At 42.5% G+C, this 27,399-nt stretch overlaps 1 protein-coding gene across 1 annotated transcript in view; it reads right to left on the bottom strand.

The window, feature by feature from the left end:
• UNC5D (unc-5 netrin receptor D) overlaps positions 1–27,399 on the bottom strand; it is a 726,013-nt gene that overhangs the window by 122,100 nt on the left and 576,514 nt on the right. Inside the window, exon 7 of the mRNA XM_087938913.1 lies at positions 25,119–25,283. Within this exon, the coding sequence (XP_087795039.1) occupies positions 25,119–25,283 (165 nt within the window). The remainder of the gene's footprint in view (positions 1–25,118; positions 25,284–27,399) is intronic.

Raw genomic sequence — 27,399 nt, forward strand, 5'->3', positions numbered from 1 at the left:
GATAAGCAAGGGCTGGATGCCTGATCTGTTCCTTCTATAATCCACTAAAAGCTCCTTGGTCTTATTGGTGTTAAGGACCAAATTATTGTCTCCACACCATGAAAGCAACCGGTCTACCTCATCTTGATAGGCAGACTCATCCCACCACTGTTGTATTATCTGCAAATTTAGTAATAGTATTACTAGTGTGAATGGGAATGCAGTCATGTACATAAAGAGTATAGAGTAAGGGACTCAACATGCAGACTCAACAACCCTGTGGTATACCAGTGTTAAGAATAAGGGTCAAAGAGGTATGATGACTTAATCTGACCCTATGAGAGCGGCCAGACAGGAAATCCATAATACAAAGGCAGATTGAATAAGAAAGCCCAAGGTCCATAAGTTTAGACAGGATTTCTGGAAGATGTGGTACAGTGGTTCTGAGATGCATCTGCCAGCTCCTTTAGAACTCTGGGATGTAATCTATCAGGTCCTAATTATTTGTATTTGTCAAGATCAAACAGGTGTTCTCTTATCTTTTGTTTGCTTATTTTAAGTTTTATTTCTAGTTTGTCTTTTACAATTATGCTTTAGGTAGTTTGGGCTATAGTTTCTTTTTGTGTGAAGATTGATGCAAAGAATGAGTTAAGCAGCTCTGCTTTCTCTCTGCTGTCTGTTACTTCCTTGCTGTCTTCTCTCTTTAGTGGAGTGGCTGTTTCCTTGATTTTTTCCTTGTTATTTATATGTTGGAAGAAAAGGTTTTTTTTTATTATTATCTTTGACTTTTGTTGCAAGTCATTGTTCATTGCTTTCCTTACTTCATCTTTGCAGATTCTGACCATCTGCTGATAGCCTTAGTTATGTATCCCTCTTTCCATTTTTTGCACTTGTCCTTTTTGTCTTTCAATTTGTCAGAGGAATCTTTGTGCAGCCATGTTGGTTTCTTCTTGCATTTCTTGTTTTTTTTCTTTTTCAGTGGTATTGTGCTGGACTAGGCTTTTATTATCATATTTTTCAAGCTTCTTCAGTTGTTTTCCCCTTAAGGATTTTCATCTAAGGAATCTTTCTCAAGTTCTTGTTAATATTGTTAAAATAAGCTCTTTTAAAGTTGAGGACCCTGGTATCATTGTGCTCTATTGCTTCTGTTTGAGTTATGTTAACTCTAGTATGACATGGTCACTTTCACCAAAAGTTCCTGCGATTTAAACTCCCTCTATCACTTCTTCTCTGTTTGTAAGAATTAAGTCCAGTATGGCTGTCTCTCTAGTTCCCCCCTCTACCTTTTGGACAACAAAGTTGTCAGCTAAGTTGCTTGGGAACTATTCGATTTCTCACTTGGTGCGGAATTAGTCTTCCAATTGATGTCAGGGTAACTGAAGTCCTCCATTACTATTTTAGCATGCTTCTTACATATATTTGTTAGTTGGTTGGCAAAAAGTACATCCATTTTTTCTGTTTGGTTGAGTGGCCTGTAAAACACACCTATGGCAATGTCATTCTTTTTTTCTTTTATATTGACCCATATGCATTCTAGGAGGCTTTCACCTTTGGTTCCATGATTTCTGTAGCAATGTAGTGTTCTTTTACATACAGTGCACTTTTATGGGGTCTGGGTTTTTTTGAACAGTTTGTATCCTTCTATTGGTATTTTCCGGTCATGGGTTTTGTCCCACCAAGTTTTTATAATTCCAGCTATATCTACCTTCATGTATTAATAGTTCAGGTTCAGCCTGTTTGTTTCCTAAACTTTGTGCATTTGTATACAGACACTTGATGTCTTTATGTCTGACTCTGGGTATACTTCCTATGTCTCCTATTTGGTATTTGAGTTTGTCTTCCTTGCCATCCCTCCTTACTTCATTATTTGACTTGCTTTCTAGGGGTTTTTGCTTGGAATTAGATCCTGGAGATTGGTCACCCTCCCCCCTCAATTTTAGTTTAAAGCCCTCCTGATAAGTTAAACCAGTCATTTTCCAAAACCATTCTTCCCAGTCTTTGTGAGGTGCAGCCTATCTCTTGCCAAAAACTCATCATGGAGGTACTGCAGATCATGGTCCAGGAATCCACAAAAAGGTGACATCAACCCTTCAGCCAGTGGTTCACTTCTAAAATCCTTTGTTCTCTTACTGGATGTTGACCTTTTGTTGGCAGTACAGATGAAAAAATTAATTGTGCACATAACTCCTTAACTTTCTTGCCTAGCTGCTCGTAATCACTCAATATTGTCTTCAAATCCTTTTTGGTGTCATCCCTACATGTAGTAGTGGAAAAGGGTAGTAATCTATGGGCCTAATTATTTTGGTTAGGTTCTCAGCCACATCCTTGATTTTTGATGAAGGGAGACAACATACCTCCCTAGGTTGTATGTCCGGTCTGCAGATGGCTGGTTCTGTTCCTTTGAGAATAGAATCTCCTATCACCTTCCTTTTTTAGGGGCTGCAGCTGGGGTGTTTTTCTGTTTATCCTAAGTGAGTTTGTTGGTGTGACTTTTTTAGGGATATTGGATGCTTTTCTAAGTGTTTGCATGTTTTCTTTGAGGGGGAGGTTGTGGGTCTGAGTATTTTCAACTAGGAGGAGAAATTGGTGGCTCAGTTTTAATGAGGCTACTTCTGACTGGATTAGATTGGGCAGCAGGGGTTTGTTAGATGTGTGCTGCTTTTTTCTTTGATTATTGTGTTTCCTTCTAAGTGTGACATATCTCCATTTGTCTTCCTCCAGTGGTTTATCAGCAGGGTCAAATCTTGTGGAAATTATTTGTTCATTATTTGGTTCAATTTGGGCATAGCTTTCGTGAGTAGGTTGGAGTTTAGCTCGAGCTGCCTCTAGATCCCTTACTTTTTCCTCTAGTAGTTCACATAGCTTACATTTAATACATGTGTAATTTGACTATTCTTTGGGCATAAGCACATACATGGAACATATGTTGCACACCATAATAATATCAGTCACCTGTTCCATGAGTTTGTTTCTTTTTGCTGGTTCTTTTAAAGGTAAAAAGTTTTGTATCTTTCTTTTTTTCCTATCCTTTTTTCTGCCTTTTTGTGCTTGTTTTTATACCTTGCTATTTACTTGCTTACTATTATGTTAGTTTTACTTATCCCTTTCTTCCCTATGTTTTTAAAAAGTTTTTGAGCCCCAGTTCCCCCCTATCTTATTATTTAAAATATTTATTTGATTGATCTTTGTTAATCCTATTCTTCCTTGATTTCTAATGTTCCACTCTTGTCCTTATTGTAGTGTATTTAAATAAAGACTTCTAGGGCGATGTTCCTATTGGTTAACAGAAGCCACGATACAATTGGTTAGTAACGTTAGTACCTGATTGGCCGCCAATAGCAGCGGGAAGTTTAACTAAATGTCATTGGCTGTGAGCCTTGGAGCAGCCTCTATAAAAAGGGCTGTTGCGGTTCGACTGCAGTTGAAGTTACTGATATTATTAAAGAGCTGAATTCAACTCCAGTCTGCGAGTCTCTTTACTGATGACAGAACACTGGCGACGAGGGTGGGATCAAAGAGACAAAGACCGTAAGCCCGTGGTAACAACAGCCGAAGGACCAGTGAAATGGCCGGCAACAATTCACCACCCGCACTGTTCAACCCAGCCAAAGAAGAATGGGAATCATACATTGACAGATTTCTGATGTTTTTAGAAAGCAACGAGCTGCAAGGAATCACCGACCAAAGGAAGAGAGCCGTATTCCTAATGCATTGCAGCCCGACTGTTTTTAAAATGGCCAAAGCGTTAGCAAGACCAAATGATGTTAAACAGATGGCATGGCCAGGCCTGAAATGGATGTTGAGGAACCATTACGCACTGGCCGTATCCAACCTAATTAGAAGACACGAGTTTTACAAGTGCAACCAACTAGAAAGCGAGAGCATTGGAGACTTCGTAGCAGCATTAAGAGACATTGGGGGAGCATGTGAATTCCTCAACGTGGACGAAGCCATGAGGGATCACATAGTCCTTGGAAGAGGAGGAGAGACGCAAACTTACAGAGCAAACTACTAAACCGACCAAACATCACTGTCAACGAAGCCATTGCTGAAGCAACTGCCACTGAAGCCGCAAAGAAATCTGCAGCAAAAATGAAGCAGATGAATATGGCGGGCAGCCCGAGCATGAACAAAGAGAAGAAGACAGAGGGAACCAAAAAGCACGCTGCCACGACCTCTCACCATGAGGACATCGAATCAGCAACCGATTCAGATGATGAAGACGAGGAAGTGAACAGACACTATTCAGAAAGGAACCGAAGAGAGAGACGAAGCAGAAGATCCGAATTCCAGTGTGCGGGTTGTGGCAGAAACCACCTGAGATCTGAGTGTCGATTCCTGGACGCGACATGCCGACATTGTGAGAAACGGGGGCACATCGCAAGGATATGCCAAAACAAAAAGAGCTATAATTCAAGGGAACACCACCCCAGAAACAAAGAAAGGACATCCGGAAGCCATTGGAACCGTGACGGAAAAAGTCAACGGAAAGATGAAAAGGAAGAAACGCACCAAACTATCACAATTTGGACGGCCAGAACAACAAACACTAAGAAGGTTAGAATCAACGTCCTGATTGAAGGCGAGCCATGTGAGATGGAAGTAGACTCTGGTTCATATTTATCAATGGTGTCATAGAACACAATAAAAAGTTTAATTCCCAATATACAACGCAGAGAACTTGAGAAGCAAAGCCTGATCATCAAGGACTACCAGGGTAACAAAATAGCAGTTGTAGGGCTAGGACACTTCAAAGTAAAATTTAAAAGGCACACCAAGATCCTGCCATTAACCATCGTTGACAGAGATTGCCCCAGCCTGCTCGGTTTAGGATGGTTCGAACCGCTCGGGATCGAGGTAACAGGAATCAACAACACCACCATGACTGACTGGGAAAAAGACCTGATAGAAGAATTCCATGACGTGTTCGACGGGACTTTAGGCAAGTACCATGGGACCCCTATATCGTTTAACTTAAACCCGTAGCTCCAGTTAGACTCTAAAGCCAGACGGGTACCATTTGCACTAAGACCTAAAATTGACGAACAACTAAACAAACTAATCGCTCAGGGGGTTCCAGAGCCAACTGACCACACCAGATGGGAGACCCCAATTGTGACCCCTATAAAACCTGATGGATCCGTGCGCATCTGTGGTGACTATAAGGCCACCCTGAACCACACATTGCAACAGAGCGTATACCCCATCCCAGTAGTCCAATACTTGTTGCATTCATTGGGAAGAGGCAGAATTTTTGCAAAACTCGACCTCACGCAGGCTTATCAACAATTACCTGTTGATCCTGAAACAGCCGAGGCACAAACCATCGTTACGCACAGAGGAGCATTTAAATGCAATAGATTACAATTCGGCGTAAGCATAGCCCCTGGCGTTTTTCAGAGCCTTCTACAAGGTCTAAAAGGGGTGGTGCCCTATTTCGATGATGTATTAATATCTGCTGAAAACAAAAAACAACTAAAAGACCGTTTAAGGGCAGTTCTGACAAAATTTAGAGAAGCAGGACTCAAGGTCAAAAAAGAAAAATGCCAACTTGCCACAAACCAGGTCGAGTTCCTGGGATACTTTACTGATGAAGCAGGTATCCACCCCACACACAAAAAAAATACGAGCGATTAAGAAAGCCCCCAGACCCCAAAACAAAATGGATTTACAAGCTTTTTTGGTCTCATTAATTTTTATCATGTCTTTCTGCCACAGAAGGCAACAGTAGCAGAACCACTGCATAGACTTCTCAATAAAAAAGCCAGCTGGAAATGGGGCCACCAAGAAGAAACAGCATTCAAAAAAATTAAGGATCTAATCACATCGAAATCAGTATTGATTCAATACAGCAACAAGCTACCTCTAACTGTCACCTGTGATGTGTCACCTTTCGGAATAGGCGCAATTCTCAGCCACACACTACCAGATGGCAGAGAAGCACCAATTGCCTTTTATTCCAAGACGTTATCCAAAACTGAAAGAAAATACAGCCAACTAGACAGGGAAGCTTTGGCAGCCATCTCGGGAGTGAAACGTTTCCATGAATATTTATACGGTAGGACATTTTCTTTGATTACCGACCACAAACCATTATTGGGAATCCTAGCCGGAGACAGGGCAACCCCCAATATCTTGTCCCCAAGAATGACTAGATGGTCAGAATTTCTAGCAGCTTACAGTTACAAACTCATTTATCGGCCAGGGAAAGCCATACCCCACGCAGATGCCTTAAGCCATGCACCACTACCAGGGCATGATGATGATCCAGCTCCCACCACACAGTCACTACAAATTAAATGATGCCAAATTGGCCAATTACCGCATCAGACATCTCCAGGGAAATGGCTAAAGATACTCTGATGAGCCGGATATTGAACTGGGTGGAACGGGGTTGGCCGGAAAACATGAAAACCAAGACTTTTAAACCATTTAAAAACCGGCAAACTGAATTATTGCTGGAAAAGGGGTGCATTTTGTGGGGAGACAGGGTGGTGGTTCAAAAAAAGTTACAAGAAAAGGTGCTAACCATGCTACATGAAGGACACACCGGCATAGTAAAAATGAAATCCCTGGCCAGAAGCTATGTTTGGTGGCCAGGAATAGATAAAGACATTGAAGCCTGGGTTAAAACATGTAACAAATGCCAATCTTCCAGACCCACCCACCCCTCAGCACCAGTTCTTGAATGGGAGACACCCCGAGGCCCCTGGTCAAGATTCCATATGGATTTCGCTGGCCCCACAAAAGGTTACACTTACCTCATCGTCGTCGATGCCTATTCAAACTGGTTGAAAGTCATCATCATGAGTTCAACAACTACAGAAGCCGTCATCAAACAACTAAAAAAACTTTTCGCCACCCACGGTCTACCAGATGTAGTAGTATCAGACAATGGGCCACAGTTTACAGCCTTGGCTTTTGAACAGTTTCTTGCAGAACATGGAATACAACATGCTTTGACAGCGCCAGCTCATCCGGTGGTGAATGGTAGAGCGGAACGCATAGTTCGTTTTACGAAAGAAGCACTGGAAAAGCTTGACAGAAGTGATATGCAAGAAAAACTCAACACCATGCTCACCATCCAACATATAACACCATGCGCAACTATGAACAAGAGCCCAGCTGAACTTTTGATGGGAAGAAAATTACGATCTTACTTGGATAGGCTGCACCCTACCTACAACCCAGAAAAGCTACCAGACTCGTCCAGTAAGTACCGTTCTTTCTTGTCAGGCGATTTAGTCTATGCAAAAAATTTTACCGGAGAACCATTGTGGTTACCAGCAACGATTACTCAAATCATGGCCCCTTGTTCCTACCGTCTAGAAACCCCTGATGGCAGATCATGGAAATGACACATCGACCAGCTACGGTCCCGACACATTGAACGAGACACCGACGTTCCCAGAAACACAGAACAAACATTTTTCCAAACACCCCCAGACATTAATGAAAAATTCAGAGTGGGGTGGGACAAATTAATAAAGGAAATAAAAATCACTTACCTTTTGAAGACTTCGAGAAACAAGAGGAGTTGAGGAGCCTCAAGGGAGAAGCAGCCAGGCCGACTCGACCTGCCCACACGCACAGTGAGGAGACCACGCTGCTCATCCAGCAGGCCCAGACCGAGCAAGACCGACAGTCCCAAGACAAACCAAAGCGGCGCGGTCAAGGCACCCTCACAGGAGAGTCCAGAGGAACGGACAGCTGGCCTGTCCGAACCGGCGGAGACCAACACAGGGACTGAACTGCTCAGGTCAACAAGAACTCACAAGAGCCCTGCCTACCTGCGCGACTACATTACATTGGAACGAACCAAGAGGGGAGGGGTGTAGTATATTTAAATAAAGACTTCTAGGGCGATGTTCCTATTGGTTAACAGAAGCCACGATACAATTGGTTAATAACGTTAGTACCTGATTGGCCGCCAATAGCGGCGGGAGGTTTAACTAAATGTCATTGGCTGCAAGCCTTGAAGCAGCCGCTATAAAAAGGGCTGTTGCGGTTCGACTGCAGTTGAAGTTACTGATATTATTAAAGAGCTGAATTCAAATCCGGTCTGCGAGTCTCTTTACTGACGACAGAACACTTATTATTTGCCTATTTATGTATCTTTTATTTTCTGTCCTGCATTTATATTTATTCTCTACTGGCGTCTTCCCTCCCTGCCTATTGGAACTCACTTCCATCATTCGCTGCTCTGATCCCTTGTTGTTTTCTCTGCCATCTCCCTTCTGTCCTTCAGTGCTCCAGTCTTTTCAGCCTCATCCCTCCTCTGGTCAGCTCTCTTGGCCTGCCGTGCAGCTTTCAGTCAGCTCAGCTCTGCTGTTCAGTCTGCTCCACTCAGCCCTCTACACAGCTCCACTGTTGCTTTCCCCCTTTGCTGTCTGTGGTACTTTCAGATTCTAGTTCACTGCACTGCCCCATACTGCTGCTGTCTCTCTCTCCTCCCTGCTGTGCTGTGGCTGCTTTTTGCTCTGTAGCCACCTGACTCCCATTTGCTTGCTTATTGTGCTGGAATGCTGCTTCCACAAGCCTGGAGGGTCCTCAGCAAGCTTGTCTCTCTTCTCTTCCCTTCCTCCCAACTCTATTCTCTCTCCAGCTTGATGATCCACAGCAAGTTTGCTCCTACAACTTCTGAAGGCATGCTGTTTCACTGGTTGATTGTTCTCACTGTCAGAAAATTTCTCCCAAGTTCAGGTTGCTTCTCTCCTTAAGAGAGAACATTTATTTCTTCCCCACAAAAAATAACCCCCTGTCTGTCAGGGTCTCCTCCCAGATAGCAGTACAAAATACAGAGACAGAGTGTGAATTTCAAACATAGAAGAGTTAGTAGAGGTTTCACATTAGCTGTCTATGCAAAATCTACTCTCTGGAGATGCACAAAACACATGTTGCAGGACTTTTCATTGATCAGTTACTTCATCATTAAATTTAATAAGTGGGAAAAGTTAAAGAGATCATAAAACTGGTTGGATGACAGTATTCCTATGTGCTCCCACCCTCTCTCCCTCCCTCCCTCCCTCTCTCTCTTTCTTTTTCTTTTCTGTTTGAGCAGAGTCTATTTGCTACTATCAGAATCTATGTGTCTATCTGTATGTGTCTGCATGTGTATAAATATATATGTGTGTAAGGATGTGTGTTTGTATATGTGTGCATATACTATATATATCCAGCTTTTGACAGGATGGTAAACTAGAAACAGGATCTCAAAGTCCCAAGTTATCATAACTGTTTTGTGGTCCATTGTAATCCTTTCAAAAGAAAAAGCTTGTGTCTAAGCAGCACAGCTGGACAAAAGTCAAGCTTTGCTCTCTTTGGGCTTAAGTAAAAGACAGTATTTGAATCTTCCCCTTGTGTCAAGCATTTTTTGGTCTGTCTGATAGGATTTAACTAGAAACTTTTTGCTAAGTTTGTTGGAGACATCAATAGAAGCTGTCTGGATTCAAGAAAAATGAGGGTCACTTCGTACAATGCAACTTCAGTCAGAAAAAGAATAAAATTTAATTTGGTAAAAAAGATTTTATGTTATTGGAATAGTTCCAATAGCCAATGAAAACATTGATTATTGCTGTGTCAAACACTCTTAGCTGGGATGCTGTAAACATAAGAGGCAGAATTAGATATTCCTTTGTCAATAAACAGAACTAAACACTTCTGGCAGACTGTAGACCAAAGTATGGTTGAAGTCCAATTCAGGTTTAAAAACAATGTTTTCAGTACATTTAAGCAATTTCCAAAGGTTAATGTGGCAAATATTGTTAATTTTTACCACAAGTCAAATTCTCTGGATAGCCATAAGTAGACAGAGTAGGCGAAATCAGGCTGCATTCCTATAAACATGTAAAATGGTTGTAGTTTTATCACTTGTTTTACCTTGCAGGTACAGTGACAGTTTCTAAATCAGCACTTTAGATTCTGGCTTATGTGTTAATGCAGCTGGTACAGTCTAGTTGGTTCCAGAGCACCAAAAAATTACTTTTATATGTGGAGATTATCTTTTTTCCCCAGTGATAGCCTAGGAATTAATATTTCAATTACAAGCTATATACAGGTAGTTTAAGAAACATGTTTTCTTCTACCATCTATACATTTGATATATACCAGATGGGTTTTTGTGCTTATATTAATGTAATTATGTAAAACTTTTCCATACAAAATGAAGGAAGGGTTAGCACACATACCATGGGAGAATATTGGTATAAGCCCTCAATCTTACTTAGACTAGATAGGCAGATAGTGGGATTGGTGGCCACTGGACATCTCAGCAAATCTAAGTTAATTGATTCTACAATATTCAGGCTTATGCAACTGAATATATAAGAATCCCTGAATTTCCTTAATCTTTTAAGTATTTCAAGGCTCATCAGTGGTGAAGACTTATTGATCCAAGTAAAGAAGGAAAGCCAAGTTAGTCCTGTACTAAGAGTTGATTCATTCCAATTTCCACATTATTTTATTGGGCATTTCATGTCAGAACAACTAGACTCAAAGACAGTTTTTTCCCATGCCATCACTCTGCCGAACACTTAATTTTCACAGCACAGGCCTAAGAAATTTACCCATGTAGTAGGCTGTATTGCTGTTATCATCCTTCTTCTCATTTCTCATCTTCTCACTTTTCCTACTACCTTCTCCTATTGGTATTTTATGATTTATCACTTGTTGTTTGTATCTTATGATGAATGATTGTAACTATGATTTATGATCTATGACCTACCACTTTGTTGTTGTATGTATGTAAACAGAGAGGATATTATCAGGCTCTGGGTGCTTTCCAACCCGTTTGGAGCCCGACACATCGATAGGGTGAGAGGGGTTGCCAATGGCAGGCTGCAGCTGTCCAGGAGACTGGAACTAAGCAGGGGAGGGATTCTACCGCTTCTGTCCAGTTCTATAGAACCAGTTGTTATGATTCTGTGCAGTACAGAGAACTGGCAAAATGTACCACTGGCTGGCCCCGCCCCTCTTCACCCACCCCTCCCCTCTGCATGCAGTCAGTCCTTATCACGCATGTGCAGCAGCAGCATGCTTTTGCCCACCCACCCAGCCAGCCATTGCTGCATGCCTTCTGCTGTGGCCCTGCCTGATCTCCCTGGGTGAGTGAGGCTCTGCAAGCTCTGGGGCCCAGTTGCCTACCTGCCACTGCCAGTCACCTTTCCCCCACAACCACACTCGCCTTTTCCTGCCACCTCCTGCCACCCTAACCCCCAGCAGGTAAGGCCCAGCAGCTGCAGTGAATCCAGGCAGGGGCAAGATGCAGACTGGTGGGGATCCGAGCTAAATTTTGCTGTACCAGAGAACATGTGGAGCGGCTCATGTTTTCCTGATGCTGGGAAAGCAAAAGAGTCTTTCCCGGCACAGCTCCAGGTGGAAGAGAGAAACAGATTCAACTGGGCTGCTTCTCTGCCACCCATTTCCCTATTAGAGAGGAACTTGCAAACATTTTGCTGTGCCGAGAAAGACTTTCTTGCTTTCCCAGCAACAGGAGAACATGAGCTCTCCACATGTTACAGCAAAATTTAGCTTGGATTCACCACAGCTGCTGGGACTTGCTGGCAGGGGGGGACAGGTGGGGGTGGGCGACCAGGGAGCATGACACTTTGCCACCTGCATGGCCCCTTTGCCTGACACCCCTTCCCTCTCCTGCCTGCAGCTCCTTTGTTGGACCTGGAACAATCGCCCTGGTTGGCCCTGCCATGTCCACCCCATCACATCTGTGTCAGCAACAGGCATTGTCATTCAAAGCTGAGGGAGAAGTTGGGGAAGGAGGTGGAGGATCCTGCAGTGGCCAGCACAGGAGTGCCACTGAGAAGTGGGGAAATGGCCTTCTAGTGGTCCAGCCCGGTGTTCAGGCCAGCAGGCCACGGGAAGACAGAGCACTGAGAGAAAGGGGGATTGCTGGGGGAGTCGCCCTCTACATGCCAAATTGTGACCATTTGGGATAGTCCTAGGAATTGGGTGAGCCGAGCCACAGCTCCATGTCTTCTTAGCTCAGGGAATGGCCATTTTCTGCAGGAGGAGGACTGCGGAGGGGAGAGGTCTACCTCCTCCTTCTCCTCCTCTCATGATCAGCAGCTGTTGTGGGGCCGGGAGGGTGCACATGTGGGGGAAGATGCTCTTCAAGCAAGTGCCAAAGCACAGCAAAAACACACATGGGGTGGGTGGCTGCTTTCTTGAGGAGAGTTTCCCCATATGTGTAAACCCTCCTGGCCCCACCATGGCTGCTGGTCATGAGAGGAGGAGGAGGAGGAGAAGGAGGAAGAGGAGGAGAAGGAGGAGAAGGGTCGCCCAAAGGGACACTTCCACCATGGCTGGCGATTGTTGTTCAGCCAGTCTGGATTCCAAAAAGAAGAAATGAAAGAAGTAGCAAAGAGCTCCAAGGAAAGCTTGCTGGCTTGGCCCAGCTGCAGCTTTGAGGGAGAGAGAGACACACACACACAGAGAGAGAGACAGACACAGAGATTGGGGGAGAGAGAGGGGAAGATAGGGAGAGGGGCAGAGAGAGAGAGATACAGAGAGGGGGGATAAAGAGCCATAGAGAGAGACATGGGGGAGAGAGAATGGGAAAGAGAAAGAAAAAGAGAGGTAAAGAGAGAAAAAGAGGGAATGAGAGAGAAAGACAGAGAGAGAGAAGAAAGGAAAGAAAGAGAAAAGAGAAAGAAAGAAAAAAGAGAAAAGAAGCAAAAAGAAAAAAGGGATAGACAAAGAAAGAGATGGAAGGGAGGGATAAAGAAAGAAAAAGAAAGAGAGGGAGGGAGGGAGGAGAAAGTGAATGAGATGTATGAATGGATAGATACATGGAGGGAGTGAGAGAGAAAAAAAGGAGAGGAAGGAAGGACACAAACCCTGGCTTCAGAAGACTCTGAAACAGCACAGCAATCTAGGGCTGGAAGGGATCTCGGAGGTCATCTTCTAGTCCAACCCCCTCCTCTAGCAGGAGATCCTTACAGAATCATAAAATAACAGGGTTAGAAGGGTGTGTGTGTGTGTGTGTGTGCGCATGTTTGTCAAAACTCCAAAAACAGGTCAAGTAGCTCTGGGGAGATCAGTCATAAATTAGAACATTTACTAAGCAACTGGCCATTAAGCAAGGACCACTTGTATTTGATTTGCCATGCACATGGCCACATGGCCACACCCACCCAGTCACATGGCCACCAAGCCATGCCCACCCAGTCACATGACCACCAAGCCACACCCACAAATTAAGCCATGCCCACAGAACTGGTTGTTACAAAATTTGAATCCCACCCCTGGGACTAAACACCAATTACTTGGCAATCCAGCATTCATCGATCTGGCACGAAATTCATCGGAGCTGCTGCAAAATGCAAAGGCACATACACACACAGCCAGGCAGGACTAATGAAGGCAGCTGCAAGGAATGCAGGTGTTGGAATGCGCAGGGGAGCATGAAGGTGACAGGAAAGCATAGGAGAAGAATAATGTGGAATAGATTTTGGGTAGCACGGGGCTATAGAAATGGGGGTGTGATAAGGGAAGCTAAGTGGGGGGGTAACAAGAGAGGTAGAAGGGCGGGCGGATATTAGGAGGGTGGTCTGTCCCACCTCTATCCACAGATGAAACTTCAAGTTATATAGTTAAAATACTTTACATAAACCAAACCAGAGGCAGAAGATTCAATTGCTCTGTTATCACAGTCCTTTGGCAATCCTCCTAGAATCTGTCCGGCAATTCTGTAAAGTTCGTAACTCACAATGCAGTAATCAGACGCAAGTCTTTCCAAGGCAAGATTCACTTTGTTTCCAGCAAAGATTTCAAAGTCGTGCACTCCCTTATATCCTCTAAGAAAGGGCGTGTCAGTCTCATTAATTAATCCTTTGCTGGACGTCTCTTTTCTAATTGAGATTGACATCTCAATCTTCTCCTAGTTCTGGCTTCCATCCAGCATCCGGCAGTTTCATCTCTGCTTGAAACCTCCAACACACTTTCCTGATTAACAGTTAACACCTGAGGTTTAATTAGGGAAGTAGTTTCAGGGGAGAGAGTGGCCTCTGAATCCTCCAATAAATCAGGTTCATCTCTCAAATCAACTCCTCTCCCTCTATTTGACTCCCCCCCACAAATCACTTAATAATGCAGGTTCAAATCTCAGTGCCAGATCTTCGCCCTCGCTTGAACCCACATCTGCTGACTGATTAGGTTCAAGTCTCGGAGTCACAACAGGAGGGTATGGCTTTATCCACTCTGGGCAGATGCTGGATAACTTAATGATGGACTACTGAAGAGGTATTTAAAGCAGGGGTCGCCAACCATTTGGACCGCAGGGACCACCAAACTCATAATTTTAAATCCCAGGGACCACTAACTGATTCTGTGGGCATGGCCTAATTTGTGGGTGTGGCTTGGTGGTCAGGTGACTGGCTAGGCATGGTTTGTATGAAAATATTATAATTATTTATATAAATGTTAAATTTTTTTATAAAAAAGAGCAACTTTTATTCAAAATCAGGCAAAGCAGGCAGGCAGATTGAGTTGCACACAGAATCACAGTGTCAACTATGGAATTCATCACTGCCACATAGCTGGAGAAAGTGGGAGGGGGTGATGTTAATTGAGTAGCTCTTAGTAGACAAAATATAGTGTGTGAGTATGCCACAGAAAGAATTAGAACTTACTTTGGGATTGGTTCATGTGATGTGATGATGAGGGAAAAGAGGATGGTTTGTAGGTTGGGACATTGTGGGGAAGCCAGGAAACTTTTAGTTTTGGAATTCCACAGAATGTGCCAGGTTCTGTTCTAATAAAAGTACTTTGAGATGAAATGTGTCTTGAAGTTACTGACAGGAATGGATTTTCCCTGGAACGCTGACAATATTCTGAAACTCTATCAACTTTCAGCACTCCCAAGAGGGGAGCTACCAGGAGTTGCTGAAACCCAGGATTTATTCCAGCGATGGAGCAATCCGAAGAATCAGCCAACACGGAAAGTGAGACAGAAGGGGCTTGGGGGGGGGGCTCCGGAAGATTAATTGCAGCCCCCAGCCCCCCTTTGGAGGAGGTGACACAAGCACTGAAGCATGCAGAGGAGAGAAGAGATTTAGGAGCTCAGCCCAGACGAACAGACTCGTGGGAGAGTTGTCAGATGGGACTGGATAAGTTGCTTGAACATACATCTTCATCAAGCCCTTTCCCTATTGCAAGGGAGGCAGACTGGAGGTTTGAGGCCCCAGTTGAATCAGAAGCCTTCCAAGATGGTAGCCAGCAAATTAGCTTCTGAAGCTGATTGTTAGTAGAATTACCAGAGAAGTTCGAACAGCTTAAGATGGGAAGTTATGCTTCCAAACCACAAACTGTCCAGGCAAGCTGGAGCATAAAGCAGCCATTTTTTTTCCTTTCCCAATTTGAGGAGGGAAGAAGAATTCATTCTGGAATCAGTTGGAGATGGCCAGCAAACCAGCCCAGCTCAGCAAGATCCAATTTCAAGGGAGAGGTGAGTGACACAGACTACAACAGGTTTGTTGCAACCTCCCAGTCCTCCCCCTCAACACCCAGAAGGGAATTTACCCCCTGCAGAGAGTATCCCTCCAGGGTGGGGGTTTTATCTTGGCCAAGAGTGGATCCATGCCAATAGATGCCAGCGCCGACAACACCCTGGGCCCAAAAAGAATCAGTGACCTCTTCCCAACAAAGGGATCAGTACAGGCAGCAGATGGCAGCCATCCCTCTTTTCTCCATGCAGGAAATAAGGCAACAACCAGCCTCTTCATGGCAGGCCCCTAACCAGCCCCCACTTGGAGCAACCCTGCAGAGGCCTGCCTTCCAGAGAGCCCCAGCCCAGTCAGGCCTCGGAAGACCCTTCCAAAGTGGATACATGCCTCACCAGGCCCCTTTCATTCCAGCTCAGCCTGCAGTAGCCAGGGTGATACCACCACCCCAGACCAGACCAGATGCAGTTCAAGGCCACTTTTGATGGATGCCATGAACATTTTGCTTATTTCCTCACTCAAATCTGGTCTCACATAGATCAATTTGGAGGCCAATATGCAACAGAATGCAATCTGGTTACTGCAATAACAGATGGAATGAATGAGGTGGATGCTTCTGACTGGGGGGTGGGGGTGGCAATTGCACTATGAACAGGCCCCAGAGCTTCAGGATGTTAATGCTTTTATTCATTTGCTGAGATTCAGATTTGAAAATCCAGACAGAGTGGCATAAAATGAAGACAAATTAAAGGAAGTGAAACAGGGCAGGCGGCCCTTATCAGACTTTTTATGGAACTTTAGAAGGGTCGCAAGCCACCTCATGGTCTGGCCTGAAAAAAATCATCTTGCACTATTTTAAAAATGCCATTGACTGAGAACTAAAAAAAGGCCTGCAACATTAGGGGGATTCCCGAGACATTACAAGCGTGGTATACGACTGCCCTCAAATTAGACCGCAACATCAATCAACAAAAAAGACCCCTACCTGAAGGCCCTTCTAGGAGAGGTGTGGCCAGGCGACAGCTGACCAGACCTGCTGAAGCTGCTCCCACCTGACTCACCAGAATGATAAAGTGTTATCGTTGTGCCCAGAATGGCCATAGAGCAGCTGACTGTCTGGCCCCTGCACCTGTTCCACAAGCTCCACAGCCAAGGACAAATACAGCCACCGGGGTCGAAAAATTCAAGGGAAGCCTCCCGACATTAGCTGCTTTGCTAGACACACCATAGAAGGTCCTCCCCACGCAGAAGGGAGCAATGAACTTCCAACCCAACACACCCTCCCCAGAGAAGCCACTGACGAAGATGACCCTATGATGAGTACACCCATCACACCTTTTAAGGTCGAAGTGAAATTAGTAGTGCCTGACACAGGGGAGGCAGGGGAGTTACAAGCTGTCATAGATACCGGATGCTCTAGATGCCTTATTGGGCTCCCCATCATTGAACAATTGGGCACAAAGACAAAACACCTTAAACACCTAATCACATTTGAGCAAGTGAGTGGGACATTAATTAGGGGGATCCCAGCTACCCAAATGACAGAGTTAATCAAACTAGAGATGGGTGCTCACCGTGAACTCATATGGTTTATAGTAGCTCCAAGAATGTCAGAATCTGTCATATTGGGACTTGCTTGGCTAGATAAATGGGCAATCAAGTGGGAGGATGGATACTGAAAAATCATAATTGGCATGGGCCCACTGCCCCCCTTCCTCCCACTAAGAAACTACCACCCAACATGGGTCCAGAAACTGAAGCAGCAACCACCACCTCAGACCCTCTTCCAGGTACCCCCCAAGTACCCAAACAATACAGAGACTTGGCTGAAACATTCAGTGAAGAGGAATGTAATGTTTTACCTCCCCATCGAGCCACAGATTGCACCATAGAATTAGAATCCGGGGCGAAACTGCCAAAATCAAAGATGTATTCCATGACACCAGCTGAAATGACTGAATTAAGGAAATACATCTACAACAATTTGGACAGAGGTTTCATTGAACCTGCCAAATCAAGGTTGGCTGCCCCAGTGCTATTCAAAGAAAAGAAAGATGGCGGGTTGATATTATGTGTTGATTTTAGGGGTGTGAACTCCATGTGAGTCAAAAACATGTACCCTCTCCCTCTCACGAAAGACTTATTAAACCAAAAAGCAAGGTCTTCACCAAACTAGATCTGAGAGAAGCGTACTACTGAGTGCACATAAAAGAGAGAGACAAATGGAAAACTGCCTTCAACTGCCCTTTGGGTAGTTTTCAATTCCGGGTCATGCCTTTTATGCAGTATTTATGCAACTCATCAATGAAGTGTTATATCCGCACCTGTAGCAGGGGGTCCTCGTCTACCTGGGTATCATCCTTATTTTCAGCGAAACCATTGAGGAACATGTCAAATTGATCAGACAAGTGCTGAAAAAACTTTTAGCCTCTAAGTTGTATGTAAAACTGTCAAAATGCAAATTCCACAAGGAGTCTCTGGATTACTTAGGCTACCGAATATCCAACCAGGGAATTGAGATGGACCCTGGAAAAGTGAAAGCCATGCTGGACTGGCAACCCTCCAAAACATGAAAGCAACTTCAAAGCTTTTTGGGTTTTGCCAATTTCTACAGACAATTCATTCCTTCTTTTGCTGAGGTTGCCCTCCCTTTGACAGAGTTATTAAAAACGGGGCCTTCACCCACCAAACTGAAGCCCAGTCAACCCCTTGCTTGGACAATGGCCTGTCAGAAAGCATTTGAAACCTTAAAATGCCTCTTTGCAGCTGAGCCCATTCTCCAGCACCCAAACCCAACCAGACCTTTTATACTCCAAGCTGATGCTAGTGATGGCGGTTGTGGCTGTTCTGCTACAAAAGGACTTTCAGAACTGACTGATGCCTTGCACTTATGTGTCTAAAAGCTGACAGACACAGAGTGAAGATGGGCGGTCTAGGAGAAAGAAGCATTTGAAGCATGATGGGCTTTGTTGACTTGGAGGCATTTCCTAGAAGGGGTGAAGGAGCCTTCTAAAGTGTGGACTGATCACAAAAACCTCGAGGCTCTAAAGAAACCTCGGAAGCTCTCACCTAAACAAGTCCGCTGGGCTCAATACTTCAAGCGGTTCAACTTCAACATGAAATATATCTCCAGAGGGAAAAACATATTGGCGGACGCCCTTTCCAGGAAACCCCAATTTGACAGTCGCCGAGAGGAAATAGTGCAGGCTTTGATATCAGAAGCTCAATTGGCAGGCCAAGTAACCACTCGAGTCCAAGGGAACCAAAACCCCAGACGCCTGGAAGACAAATTGACAATGGAGTTGAAAGCAGCCCTATTGACTGATCCCTGGTTTGTGGAGCATCAAACTGAATTAACAATGAATGAGGGACTGGGTTGGAAAGGGTCTAAACTTTATGTACCAACAAATCTAAGACTAATGGTACTAAAGCGTAGCCACAACTCACAGCTGGGGGGATACTTTGGGTTCTTAAAAACCCTACATTTAGTCAGAAGACAGTTCTGGTGGCCAAAAATGAAATCTGACGTTGAGGACTATGTGAAAAGCTGATCAATTTGTGCCACGATGAAACACAGAACTGAAAAAACCCCTGGCCTCCTCCAACAAGTAGCTGAACCAACACAGCCATGGGAAGAAATTGCAATGGACATTATTCTAGTATTACCTGAGAGTGGAGGGAATACAATCATTTGGACTGTTATAGACTTATTCTCTAAGCAGGCCCACTTTACAGCCTGTAAAGGACTCCCATCTGCAAAAAAGCTTGCAAAACTGTTCATGAAGCATATCTATAGGCTACATGGAGTACCTTGTAGAATAATCTCAGATAGAGTGGTATAATTTACTGCTAAATTCTGGAGGGAGTTTTTAAGATCTATTGGGTCATCCCAAGGATTATCCTCAGCATTCCATCTGGCATGCAACAGAGCAGTGGAAAGGAGAGGACCAACACAATCAGATGCTATGTAAATTATCAACAGGAAAACTGGGCTGAATTATTACCATTTGCAGAGGTTGCTGTAATGCAGTACATAGCAGCACCGGGTTGACTCCATTCCAAATCAACACTGGCATGGAATTTGTCCCTATGCCAGAATTACCTAGAGAACCCCCCACATCCATGTCTGTAACAGAATGGATGAACTCATCAAAAAAAGTTTGGGAGGACATGAAAGAAGCTTTGACTGAAGCTGCAAAGGATTACAAAAACCAAGTAGACAAACATAGATCACTCCAATCAGAGGTGGTATTCAGCATTTATTTGCTGGTTCTCCGAACTATTCAAAATTTCCACTACCAGTTCTTCAGAACGACCAGTTCTGGAGAACTGGTAGTGGAAATTTTGAATAGTTCAGAGAACCAGCAAATGGAGACCTCTGACTGGAGATTTTGCAGTATCCTTCTCCTGCCATGCCCACCAAGCCATGCCCACAGAACCAGTAGTAGAAAATTTTGACTCCCATCACTGATTCCAACCACCATTTAAAGTAGGGGACAAAGTATATTTGTCAACAAAATATCTTAGATTGAAACTTTCTAGTAAGAAGTTGGGGCCTAAGTTCTTTGGTCCATTTCTAATATCAAAAATAATCAATCCAGTCAAAGTCCAATTGAGTCTTCCCTGGTTATTGGGAAAAATATACCCAGTGTTCCATAGCAGTTTATTAAAACTAGCTGTTACATCAGTGATAAGACCAATACCAATCGCTCCCCCTAACCCTTTAATCATACAGGGTGAGACACATTATGAAATCAAGAAAATCCTCGATTCTAGATTACACCAAGGATGGTTACAATGCTTGGTATTATGGAAGGGTTACCCTGTATCAGGTGCTACTTGGGTAAAAAGTTGGGATGTACATGCAGATAGATTGGTTAACCAATTCCATGAGGAATTCCCCAACAAACCAAAGGGTCCTCTTGGAGGCGGGAGAGGGGGTTAAGGACATCACATTAACCCCTGATGGTGTTTTCTTTCTTATTTTCTTATAGGAGATGAACTTTTCAAGGGGTGGGGGAGCACCTGTCAGCTATGGAATTCATCGCTGCCACATAGCTGGAGAAAGTGGGAGGGGGTGATGTTAATTGAGTAGCTCTTAGTAGACAAAATATATTTCTTTTGATAGTTCGAGGTTAAAGAGTGTGGCGCAGAAAGAATTAGAACTTACTTTGGGATTGGTTCATGTGATATGATGATGAGGGGAAAGGGGTCTGTAGGTTGGGACATTGTGGGGAAGCCGGGAAACTTAGTTTCGGAATTCCACAGAATGTGCCAGGTGCTATTCTAATAAAAGTATTTTGAGATGAAGTGTGTCTTGAAGTTACTGACAGGAATGGATTTTCCCTGGAATGCTGACACACAGATTCATTCAGAGATCTATCTATCTGCCATTGGCTAGCTTAGTCTATCACATAAAATTTGCTTGCAAGCAAACTCACAAAATTAACTCACAACACACCATGTATGTAAATATTGAATTTTTTATTTTTAAAAAGAGCAATTTTTACCCAAAATCAGGCAAAGCAGGCAGGTAGATTGAGTTGCTCACAGTATCATTCAGTGATCTATCTATCTGCCATTGGCTAGCTCAGTCTGTCACATAAAATTTGCTTGCTGTGAGTCTGCACTGAATAATAGAACCTTCAGTCCTAAGAGAGGTTTGGCTGTGCTTCAAAGCAGAGCCAAAGATCTAAAGACTAGCTAGAAAGCAAGAAATCCAACCATTTCCTGCTTCCTAACTAATCTAAATCTCCCAGCACAGCAGAACAGCTGATGGTCAGAAAAATAGCAATTTAGCAGGAAAGTTTGCCAGGTAAGGAGTGAGTGGGCAGGGAGGATTCCCACAGGCCATCTGGGCAGTGCAGCCTTGTGTTTCTGCGCAGCCTGGGTTAATTGCTTTGGGGGGGGGTGCCCTGGGGGTGAGATTTCTCTGCAGCCCACCAAAATTTTCTCGTGGCCCACCAGTTGGTAACCGCTGATTTAAAACGCTGAGAGAAGCTAGCTCTCAGCACTGGCTTTTCACGGATTGTCCGTTCTTGCTGCTGTTAATTCTGAGTTCTCAAAATAAACAGAAACATGACTGCATCAAAGTGTGAGTACTCTGCTTTGTGAGTAACTCAGGAGTTCAGGGGCAGCCAAGAGATATGCACTAGAGGCAAATTCCTTGTGTATCCAATCACACTTGGCCAATAAAGAATTCTATTTTGTTCTCTTCTATTCTGTCCTGTCCTGTCCTATCCTGCTCTGCTCTGCTTTGCTCTACTCTACTCTTAGAATTGTGTGATTGGATACATATAATAGCTACATACTGTACATGTCTTTGTACATTATTTTTACATATCGATATAATTTTGTTGAATGTGTACTGAAGTGAAAAAATTCTCTATGACCCTATTTATGAGTGGAGACCACACAATCTGCTTGAGCCAGGGTGGTAGGGTAAAATATAATCAGCTGTACGTACACATATAATAAATGCTGACCAGTAATGATGTCAAATGTCAATCATAACATGGATTAGATTTTCTTTTTATAGTGAGATAGGCAGAAAAATAAAATGGAAATCAATACTAGTCAGTTTGTGTTGTTAGTTACTTTTTCATTTCCTCCTGAAAATACAAGTGCTCATTTAAGATAACCAGTGAGTCAACATCTTCAAATGCTTAAGCAAGCTCTTAAGGAGGCTTACTTATACTTGAGGATATACTCTTGAGAGTTTGGAGATCTTGGGTCAGCTATTTGTTTTACTCCTTCAACACATGAATAGTTATTAACTTTTTCTATACACACACTTAATCTGTTTATTTTTTGTATCTGTTTATTACACTCTTTGTAGAATTTCAAAAGATAGTTTAATGCTAATGTGAACATTTGTTTGACAATACAAAATCAAGTAGTTTTTCTGTATCACTTCATACAATGATAGAAATAGTAGAAAGAACAATCAGATTAGCATAGATCAATCAAAACACAAAAATCCATCCAAAACAATTATTTCTCAGCTTAAAATCAGCCAGGAACTCCAGTATTTGAAAGCAAAACAAATCCAACCCAACAACCATATATTTTACAAGGACTGCTCTGATAGGCTGCTGAGTTTGTATACATACATAATTATTATAAAGAATGCCACAAGAAAATTATCAATCTTCATGAGAGAAGGGTAAAATAACCAGGCCTCATAGTAATCCAGTAGCCCACAATACAATAAAAAAAACTTTTAAATTCCTGTAAATCTTTCATGGGGAAAAGGGAAGGAGGGTTCTTGGTGCTCTCTGAGCTTGTTTTTTTCTTGCAGACATTTCATTGCCCAAGCTAGATAATATCATCAGTGTTAAAAGGAAGGAATCATCCCCAGGCAAAACTTGGCATGCAGTACCCTAGAATAGGAAGCAGAAACATTCTGACTAGAAGAATGCAAGAAAAAACAGTAAGGAAAATATAAACTGGCACATAGTGAGAGTGAAGTGAAATGGGGATATAAGCATCAGTAGTTTGAACTAGGATTTAGTATGAATAGGGAGCCAGTGCCATGGCACACAATTCCATGCATTTCCTCCTTTTATTAAAATTGAAAATTTTAGGAAGAAACTCCTGCCTGTAGGATCTGAGCAATCTTGAGAAATTCACAACAGTGGAAATCTTAAAAGAGGGTGGAAACCCTGATGAGAGATTTTTAGCAGAAGATACCATGGATGGTCTATCAAAGAAGTGCCTCTCATTGGCAAGGATGAAAATGCAATAGGCTTTGTTGAGGTCTCTTCTAACTCTCTTCTTCTGGTATCCATGCCAGCTAATGTGCAAAGTGCAGATAACTACACAGAAATGCCAAAATTACTGAAGACAGCCTATGGTGAAGAGTTCATTTCATGCCCAGCAGGACAATTAAGTAGAAATGGCATGACTGATTCACAACCGTGCCTCAATATATGTACATATTTCTTTATACATTGAAAGATGTGTAAAAGAAACTGTCACGCTTATATTGTAGGAGCAAACATCATGCTTATTTGTAAGGTGTTTTAAAATAATTAATCTCTCCTGTCTGCTTGATCAAGAGATTTTCAAACAGTGAATAATATTGTATTGAATGTAGTTACTGGATCCCTGAGCAAATAATCCAATTTTGCCTCTGACTGGTGGGTGGGGGGAGGATTTCAGACATAATAACATCAGCATTCTCTTAAATATTAATTCTGAGAGTTCACTTGTTCAAAAATGTGCTTTGGGAACTAAACATTCACATTTCCATCTGTAATAAGGAAGTCCTGCTGAGTTCAGTAAGACTTAGCTACATACGCATATCCTAGTTGTCTCCAACCTTGAACCACTGACATTTATAGGATTCCAGTTAACAAAGCCAACATTTAAGATTTTTCCATCCCCGTAGTCTGAGAGATCAAAACGTCTACCATCCCATGCTAATATGGAATAATAATATGAACAAGCCTCTAACCTTCATGTTCACCCAGAGCAGACCTGACTCTGTGGTTTCTTCCCCAAACCCCAAAAACTTTAACCTTAGACTTTCTACTATTGACCTCACCCCTTTCCTAAGAGGTCTGTAGGGGGCGTGCATAAGCGCACCAATGTGCCTAATGTACTAATGACCTATTGTTTCTTTTATTTTTCTTATATGTAGCCATGTTTTTACTTATACCTATTATCTTGTAAGCAATTGACAAACCAAATAAAATAAATAATTATATATATATATATATATATATATATATATATATATATATATATATATATATAATATATATAACACACACACACACACACACACACACACACACACACACACAGTAGATATACATACATACATACATGTGTGTGTGTGTGTGTGTGTGTGTATGTATGTATGTATGTATGTATGTATGGTATTCAGCTTTGTTCAGGTATTTTCCCACATCATTATAATAGTGCTTTTAAAGTTGTGGCAACATTTTGGCAGAATCTCATCTGCCATCATCAGGCTTCTGTATAGTGTTCGTCTGTAAGTCAGACTTTCACAGCCATTTCTGTTTTAAATTTGGTGCTAGCCTACTGCTGTGCCAGAATGGTTTTTTCTTCATCCTGATTGGTTGGGAGTCTTGGTCTGTATTTATTGGTCGTGAGTTTGCTGTGTTCTGCTTGATTGGTGTTTCTAATATCTTCTGTCTGTTTTGTAGCTTTATTTTGTCTTGATTGGCTGGCAACATTGTGTTTCCTATATTGGAGGCTTTTAGTGCAGCTTGGCTCTGAGTAAATGGACGGCTATCATTTATTAGGAAGCTAGGTTTCATCTGGGTGCCTGGTTGGGGTGTGTTTGAGCTGGAGGTATCGGGGGGGGGTCGGGTCTGTTTGTGCCCAGGTGTTTTCTTGGCTTGTGGTGTGGATATTTTTTTGTGGTGAGTGCAGGCTTCCAGATAATTGACAGTCTGGTGGAGTCATCTCTTCTACTCATGCTTTCAGGAATTTTTTCAATCTCTGTGGCTTCTCTGATAATTCTGTAGCTGGGGTTTTCTATAGTGGCACCAAAACCCTGGCCACTATAGAATTTTAATTCAGATTGGATCCTGCAACATTAGCCTGGGACATGTATATTTGTCTTCTTTAGTAGTAGAATCAAAGCTGACACATAGCTGGAGATTGTTCAACCCTTATTTAATAGAAGAGTTTCCCAGATACATGACTTACCTTGAATACAAAGGCCTTCTGTGCAGTTCTGTGATTCTAGGTTTGGACCTTCACAGAATTTCCCACCATTCCGTGGAGGTGGAGAAGTGCATTCCCGGATCCTCAAGTGCTCACACTCAGGGCTGCAGATGGACCATTCACTCCACACCTCCCAGGCACCATCCACTAATGAGGAGAAAATGGATAAATGGTCAATTTCAGTACAAGACATTTGATCTTTTATGGTGATTCTCAGACATCTAGGTTATGGTTGTCCCAAAGGTGCTTTTTCAAAAGGAAACTGGACTTTTCTTTGTTTTTCCTTGAAAACGTTTCATTTCTCATCCAAGAAGCTTCTTCAGTTCTGATTGAAGTCCTTTCATTCTCCAACATTCAGTCAAAACTGAAGAAGCTTTTTGGATGAAAAGTGAAATGTCTACAAGGAAAAACAAAGAAAGTCCAATTGCCCCTTGAAAAAGCCCTTTTGGGAGAAGACATTTGATCCAGAGATAGTTTGAATCATTTAGGAAAAAGAAATGAAATAGTGATATTGTTTGGTCCCTTCACTTCTTAAAACAATGCACATATTTTCTTATATAGCTGAATTTCCTTTCCTGCTCCTCCTAATCACAACATTCATATCTCTAACTTCAGCTTCTGTCTTATGTTCCCATGTTCCTCTCAATCTTAAAACAGGTATTGATTCCCAATGTTGCTTTATAACTAAAGCCAAACATCTGTGGTTGAATGGGAAATTTCATTCTTTCCCGATTAACCTTCATTTCCTCCTTCTACTGATCCCCCCCATGTCTGATTTGTGCAGCATTTTAGAAAATATAAGGTCCATGGAGCAAGAAAGCACACTGTTAATAGTGTGCAAAGAAGGCACAGGCATCTGATTTCATATAAGAGCATTAGATATAGAAAAACTAGGAACCGTTTGATTATGATGATGATAGCTTTGATGGTGGTGATGATGGGGACTTTGCTAAAGAAGATGGGGGAAGGGAAAGATATTAGATTTTTAAGTGTTGCTGCTCCTCATCCATGTTCAAGTTGGAGATGAATCATTTTATAGGCCAGTGCTGAAATAGTGATGCAATGGCATGATTTGAATAGGTGGGCATTCTTTGTGGAATTGAAAGAGAATTTCAGCTTAATATGTCAAAACTTAAAATTAATATAATAGTTTTTTGTTCTCTCCAAAATCAAGACTGCAACAGGTAGATTTAATGCTTGAAGTCTGCCCATTTCTCATTTAAATCACTACTGGATATCCCAAGAGACAAGAATGGGTTGGAAACTATATCTCTATTTTATTACAAGAAAGGATAACCATAGAAGATAATCCACAGTTATTGAATTAATGCAAGTGGTAGGTCTGGATTTTTACCCAGTCTGACCTCAAATCTTTCATGTTCTCTTTCAGTGATGCTATCTTAGAACAGGAGAGCTGGATTTGAATCTCCAAGTTCCCATTTTTAAGGTTATATTGGCTTTCATTTTTGGTATTCCTCCTTACCCATTCAGATAAGTCCTTCATGTTAGACTGCAATCTTCTAAATACCAAATAAGACCTAACAATGATAATCTGAACTGAGCTGTAAATTCCCACCTTTATATCCTCTTCAAACTAACCAGACCATGATTCCACTCAACTCTAGATGCTGAGTATGCTCTCTGAACTTGAAAAGAAAAAGGCAAAAGTTCCACTGGCCAGTCGTCTCTGACTCTAGGGAACGGTGCTCATTTTCTAATTGATGGAGCTGGTTTTGTTTGAAGACGCTTCTGTAGTCATGTAGCCAATATCACTATATGCAGAGGCACACAGAACACTGTTATCTTCCCACCAAAGTAACACCTATTTATCTACTTGCATTTGCATGCTTTCAAACTGCTACATTGGCAGGAGCTGGGGCAAGAATAGAAGCTCACACTGTCATTGAGTCTCAAACTGCCAACCTTCTAGTTGACAAGCTCAGTGTTGCTCTAACAGATAATGGGAACTTGGAACTTGTAAAATTTTGGAATCTATAGAAGAGAATATTTGTAACTCAGGGTTAAATTGTGGAATCTGTTCTAGCACTGATGATGTTACCTAGTCTAGTAATGAAATATCTGTAAGAAAATAACCAAGCTCAGAGAGCATGGAAGGCTCCAAGTATTAGAATTTATCCTTAGTTTATAGAAGAAAAGCAAATAAACTATTCATGGAACACATGAACCAAATTTGCATTTAAAATTTAACCTTGAAATAAATTCCTTTTCTTTTTTAATTTATCAGGGACTAGTCAAAGCTAGA

The sequence above is a fragment of the Pseudonaja textilis genome, chromosome 9 (genome assembly GCF_049901715.1).
Source record: "Pseudonaja textilis isolate UNSWEBS1 chromosome 9, rPseTex1.2, whole genome shotgun sequence".
Taxonomy (NCBI): Eukaryota; Metazoa; Chordata; class Lepidosauria; order Squamata; family Elapidae; genus Pseudonaja; species Pseudonaja textilis.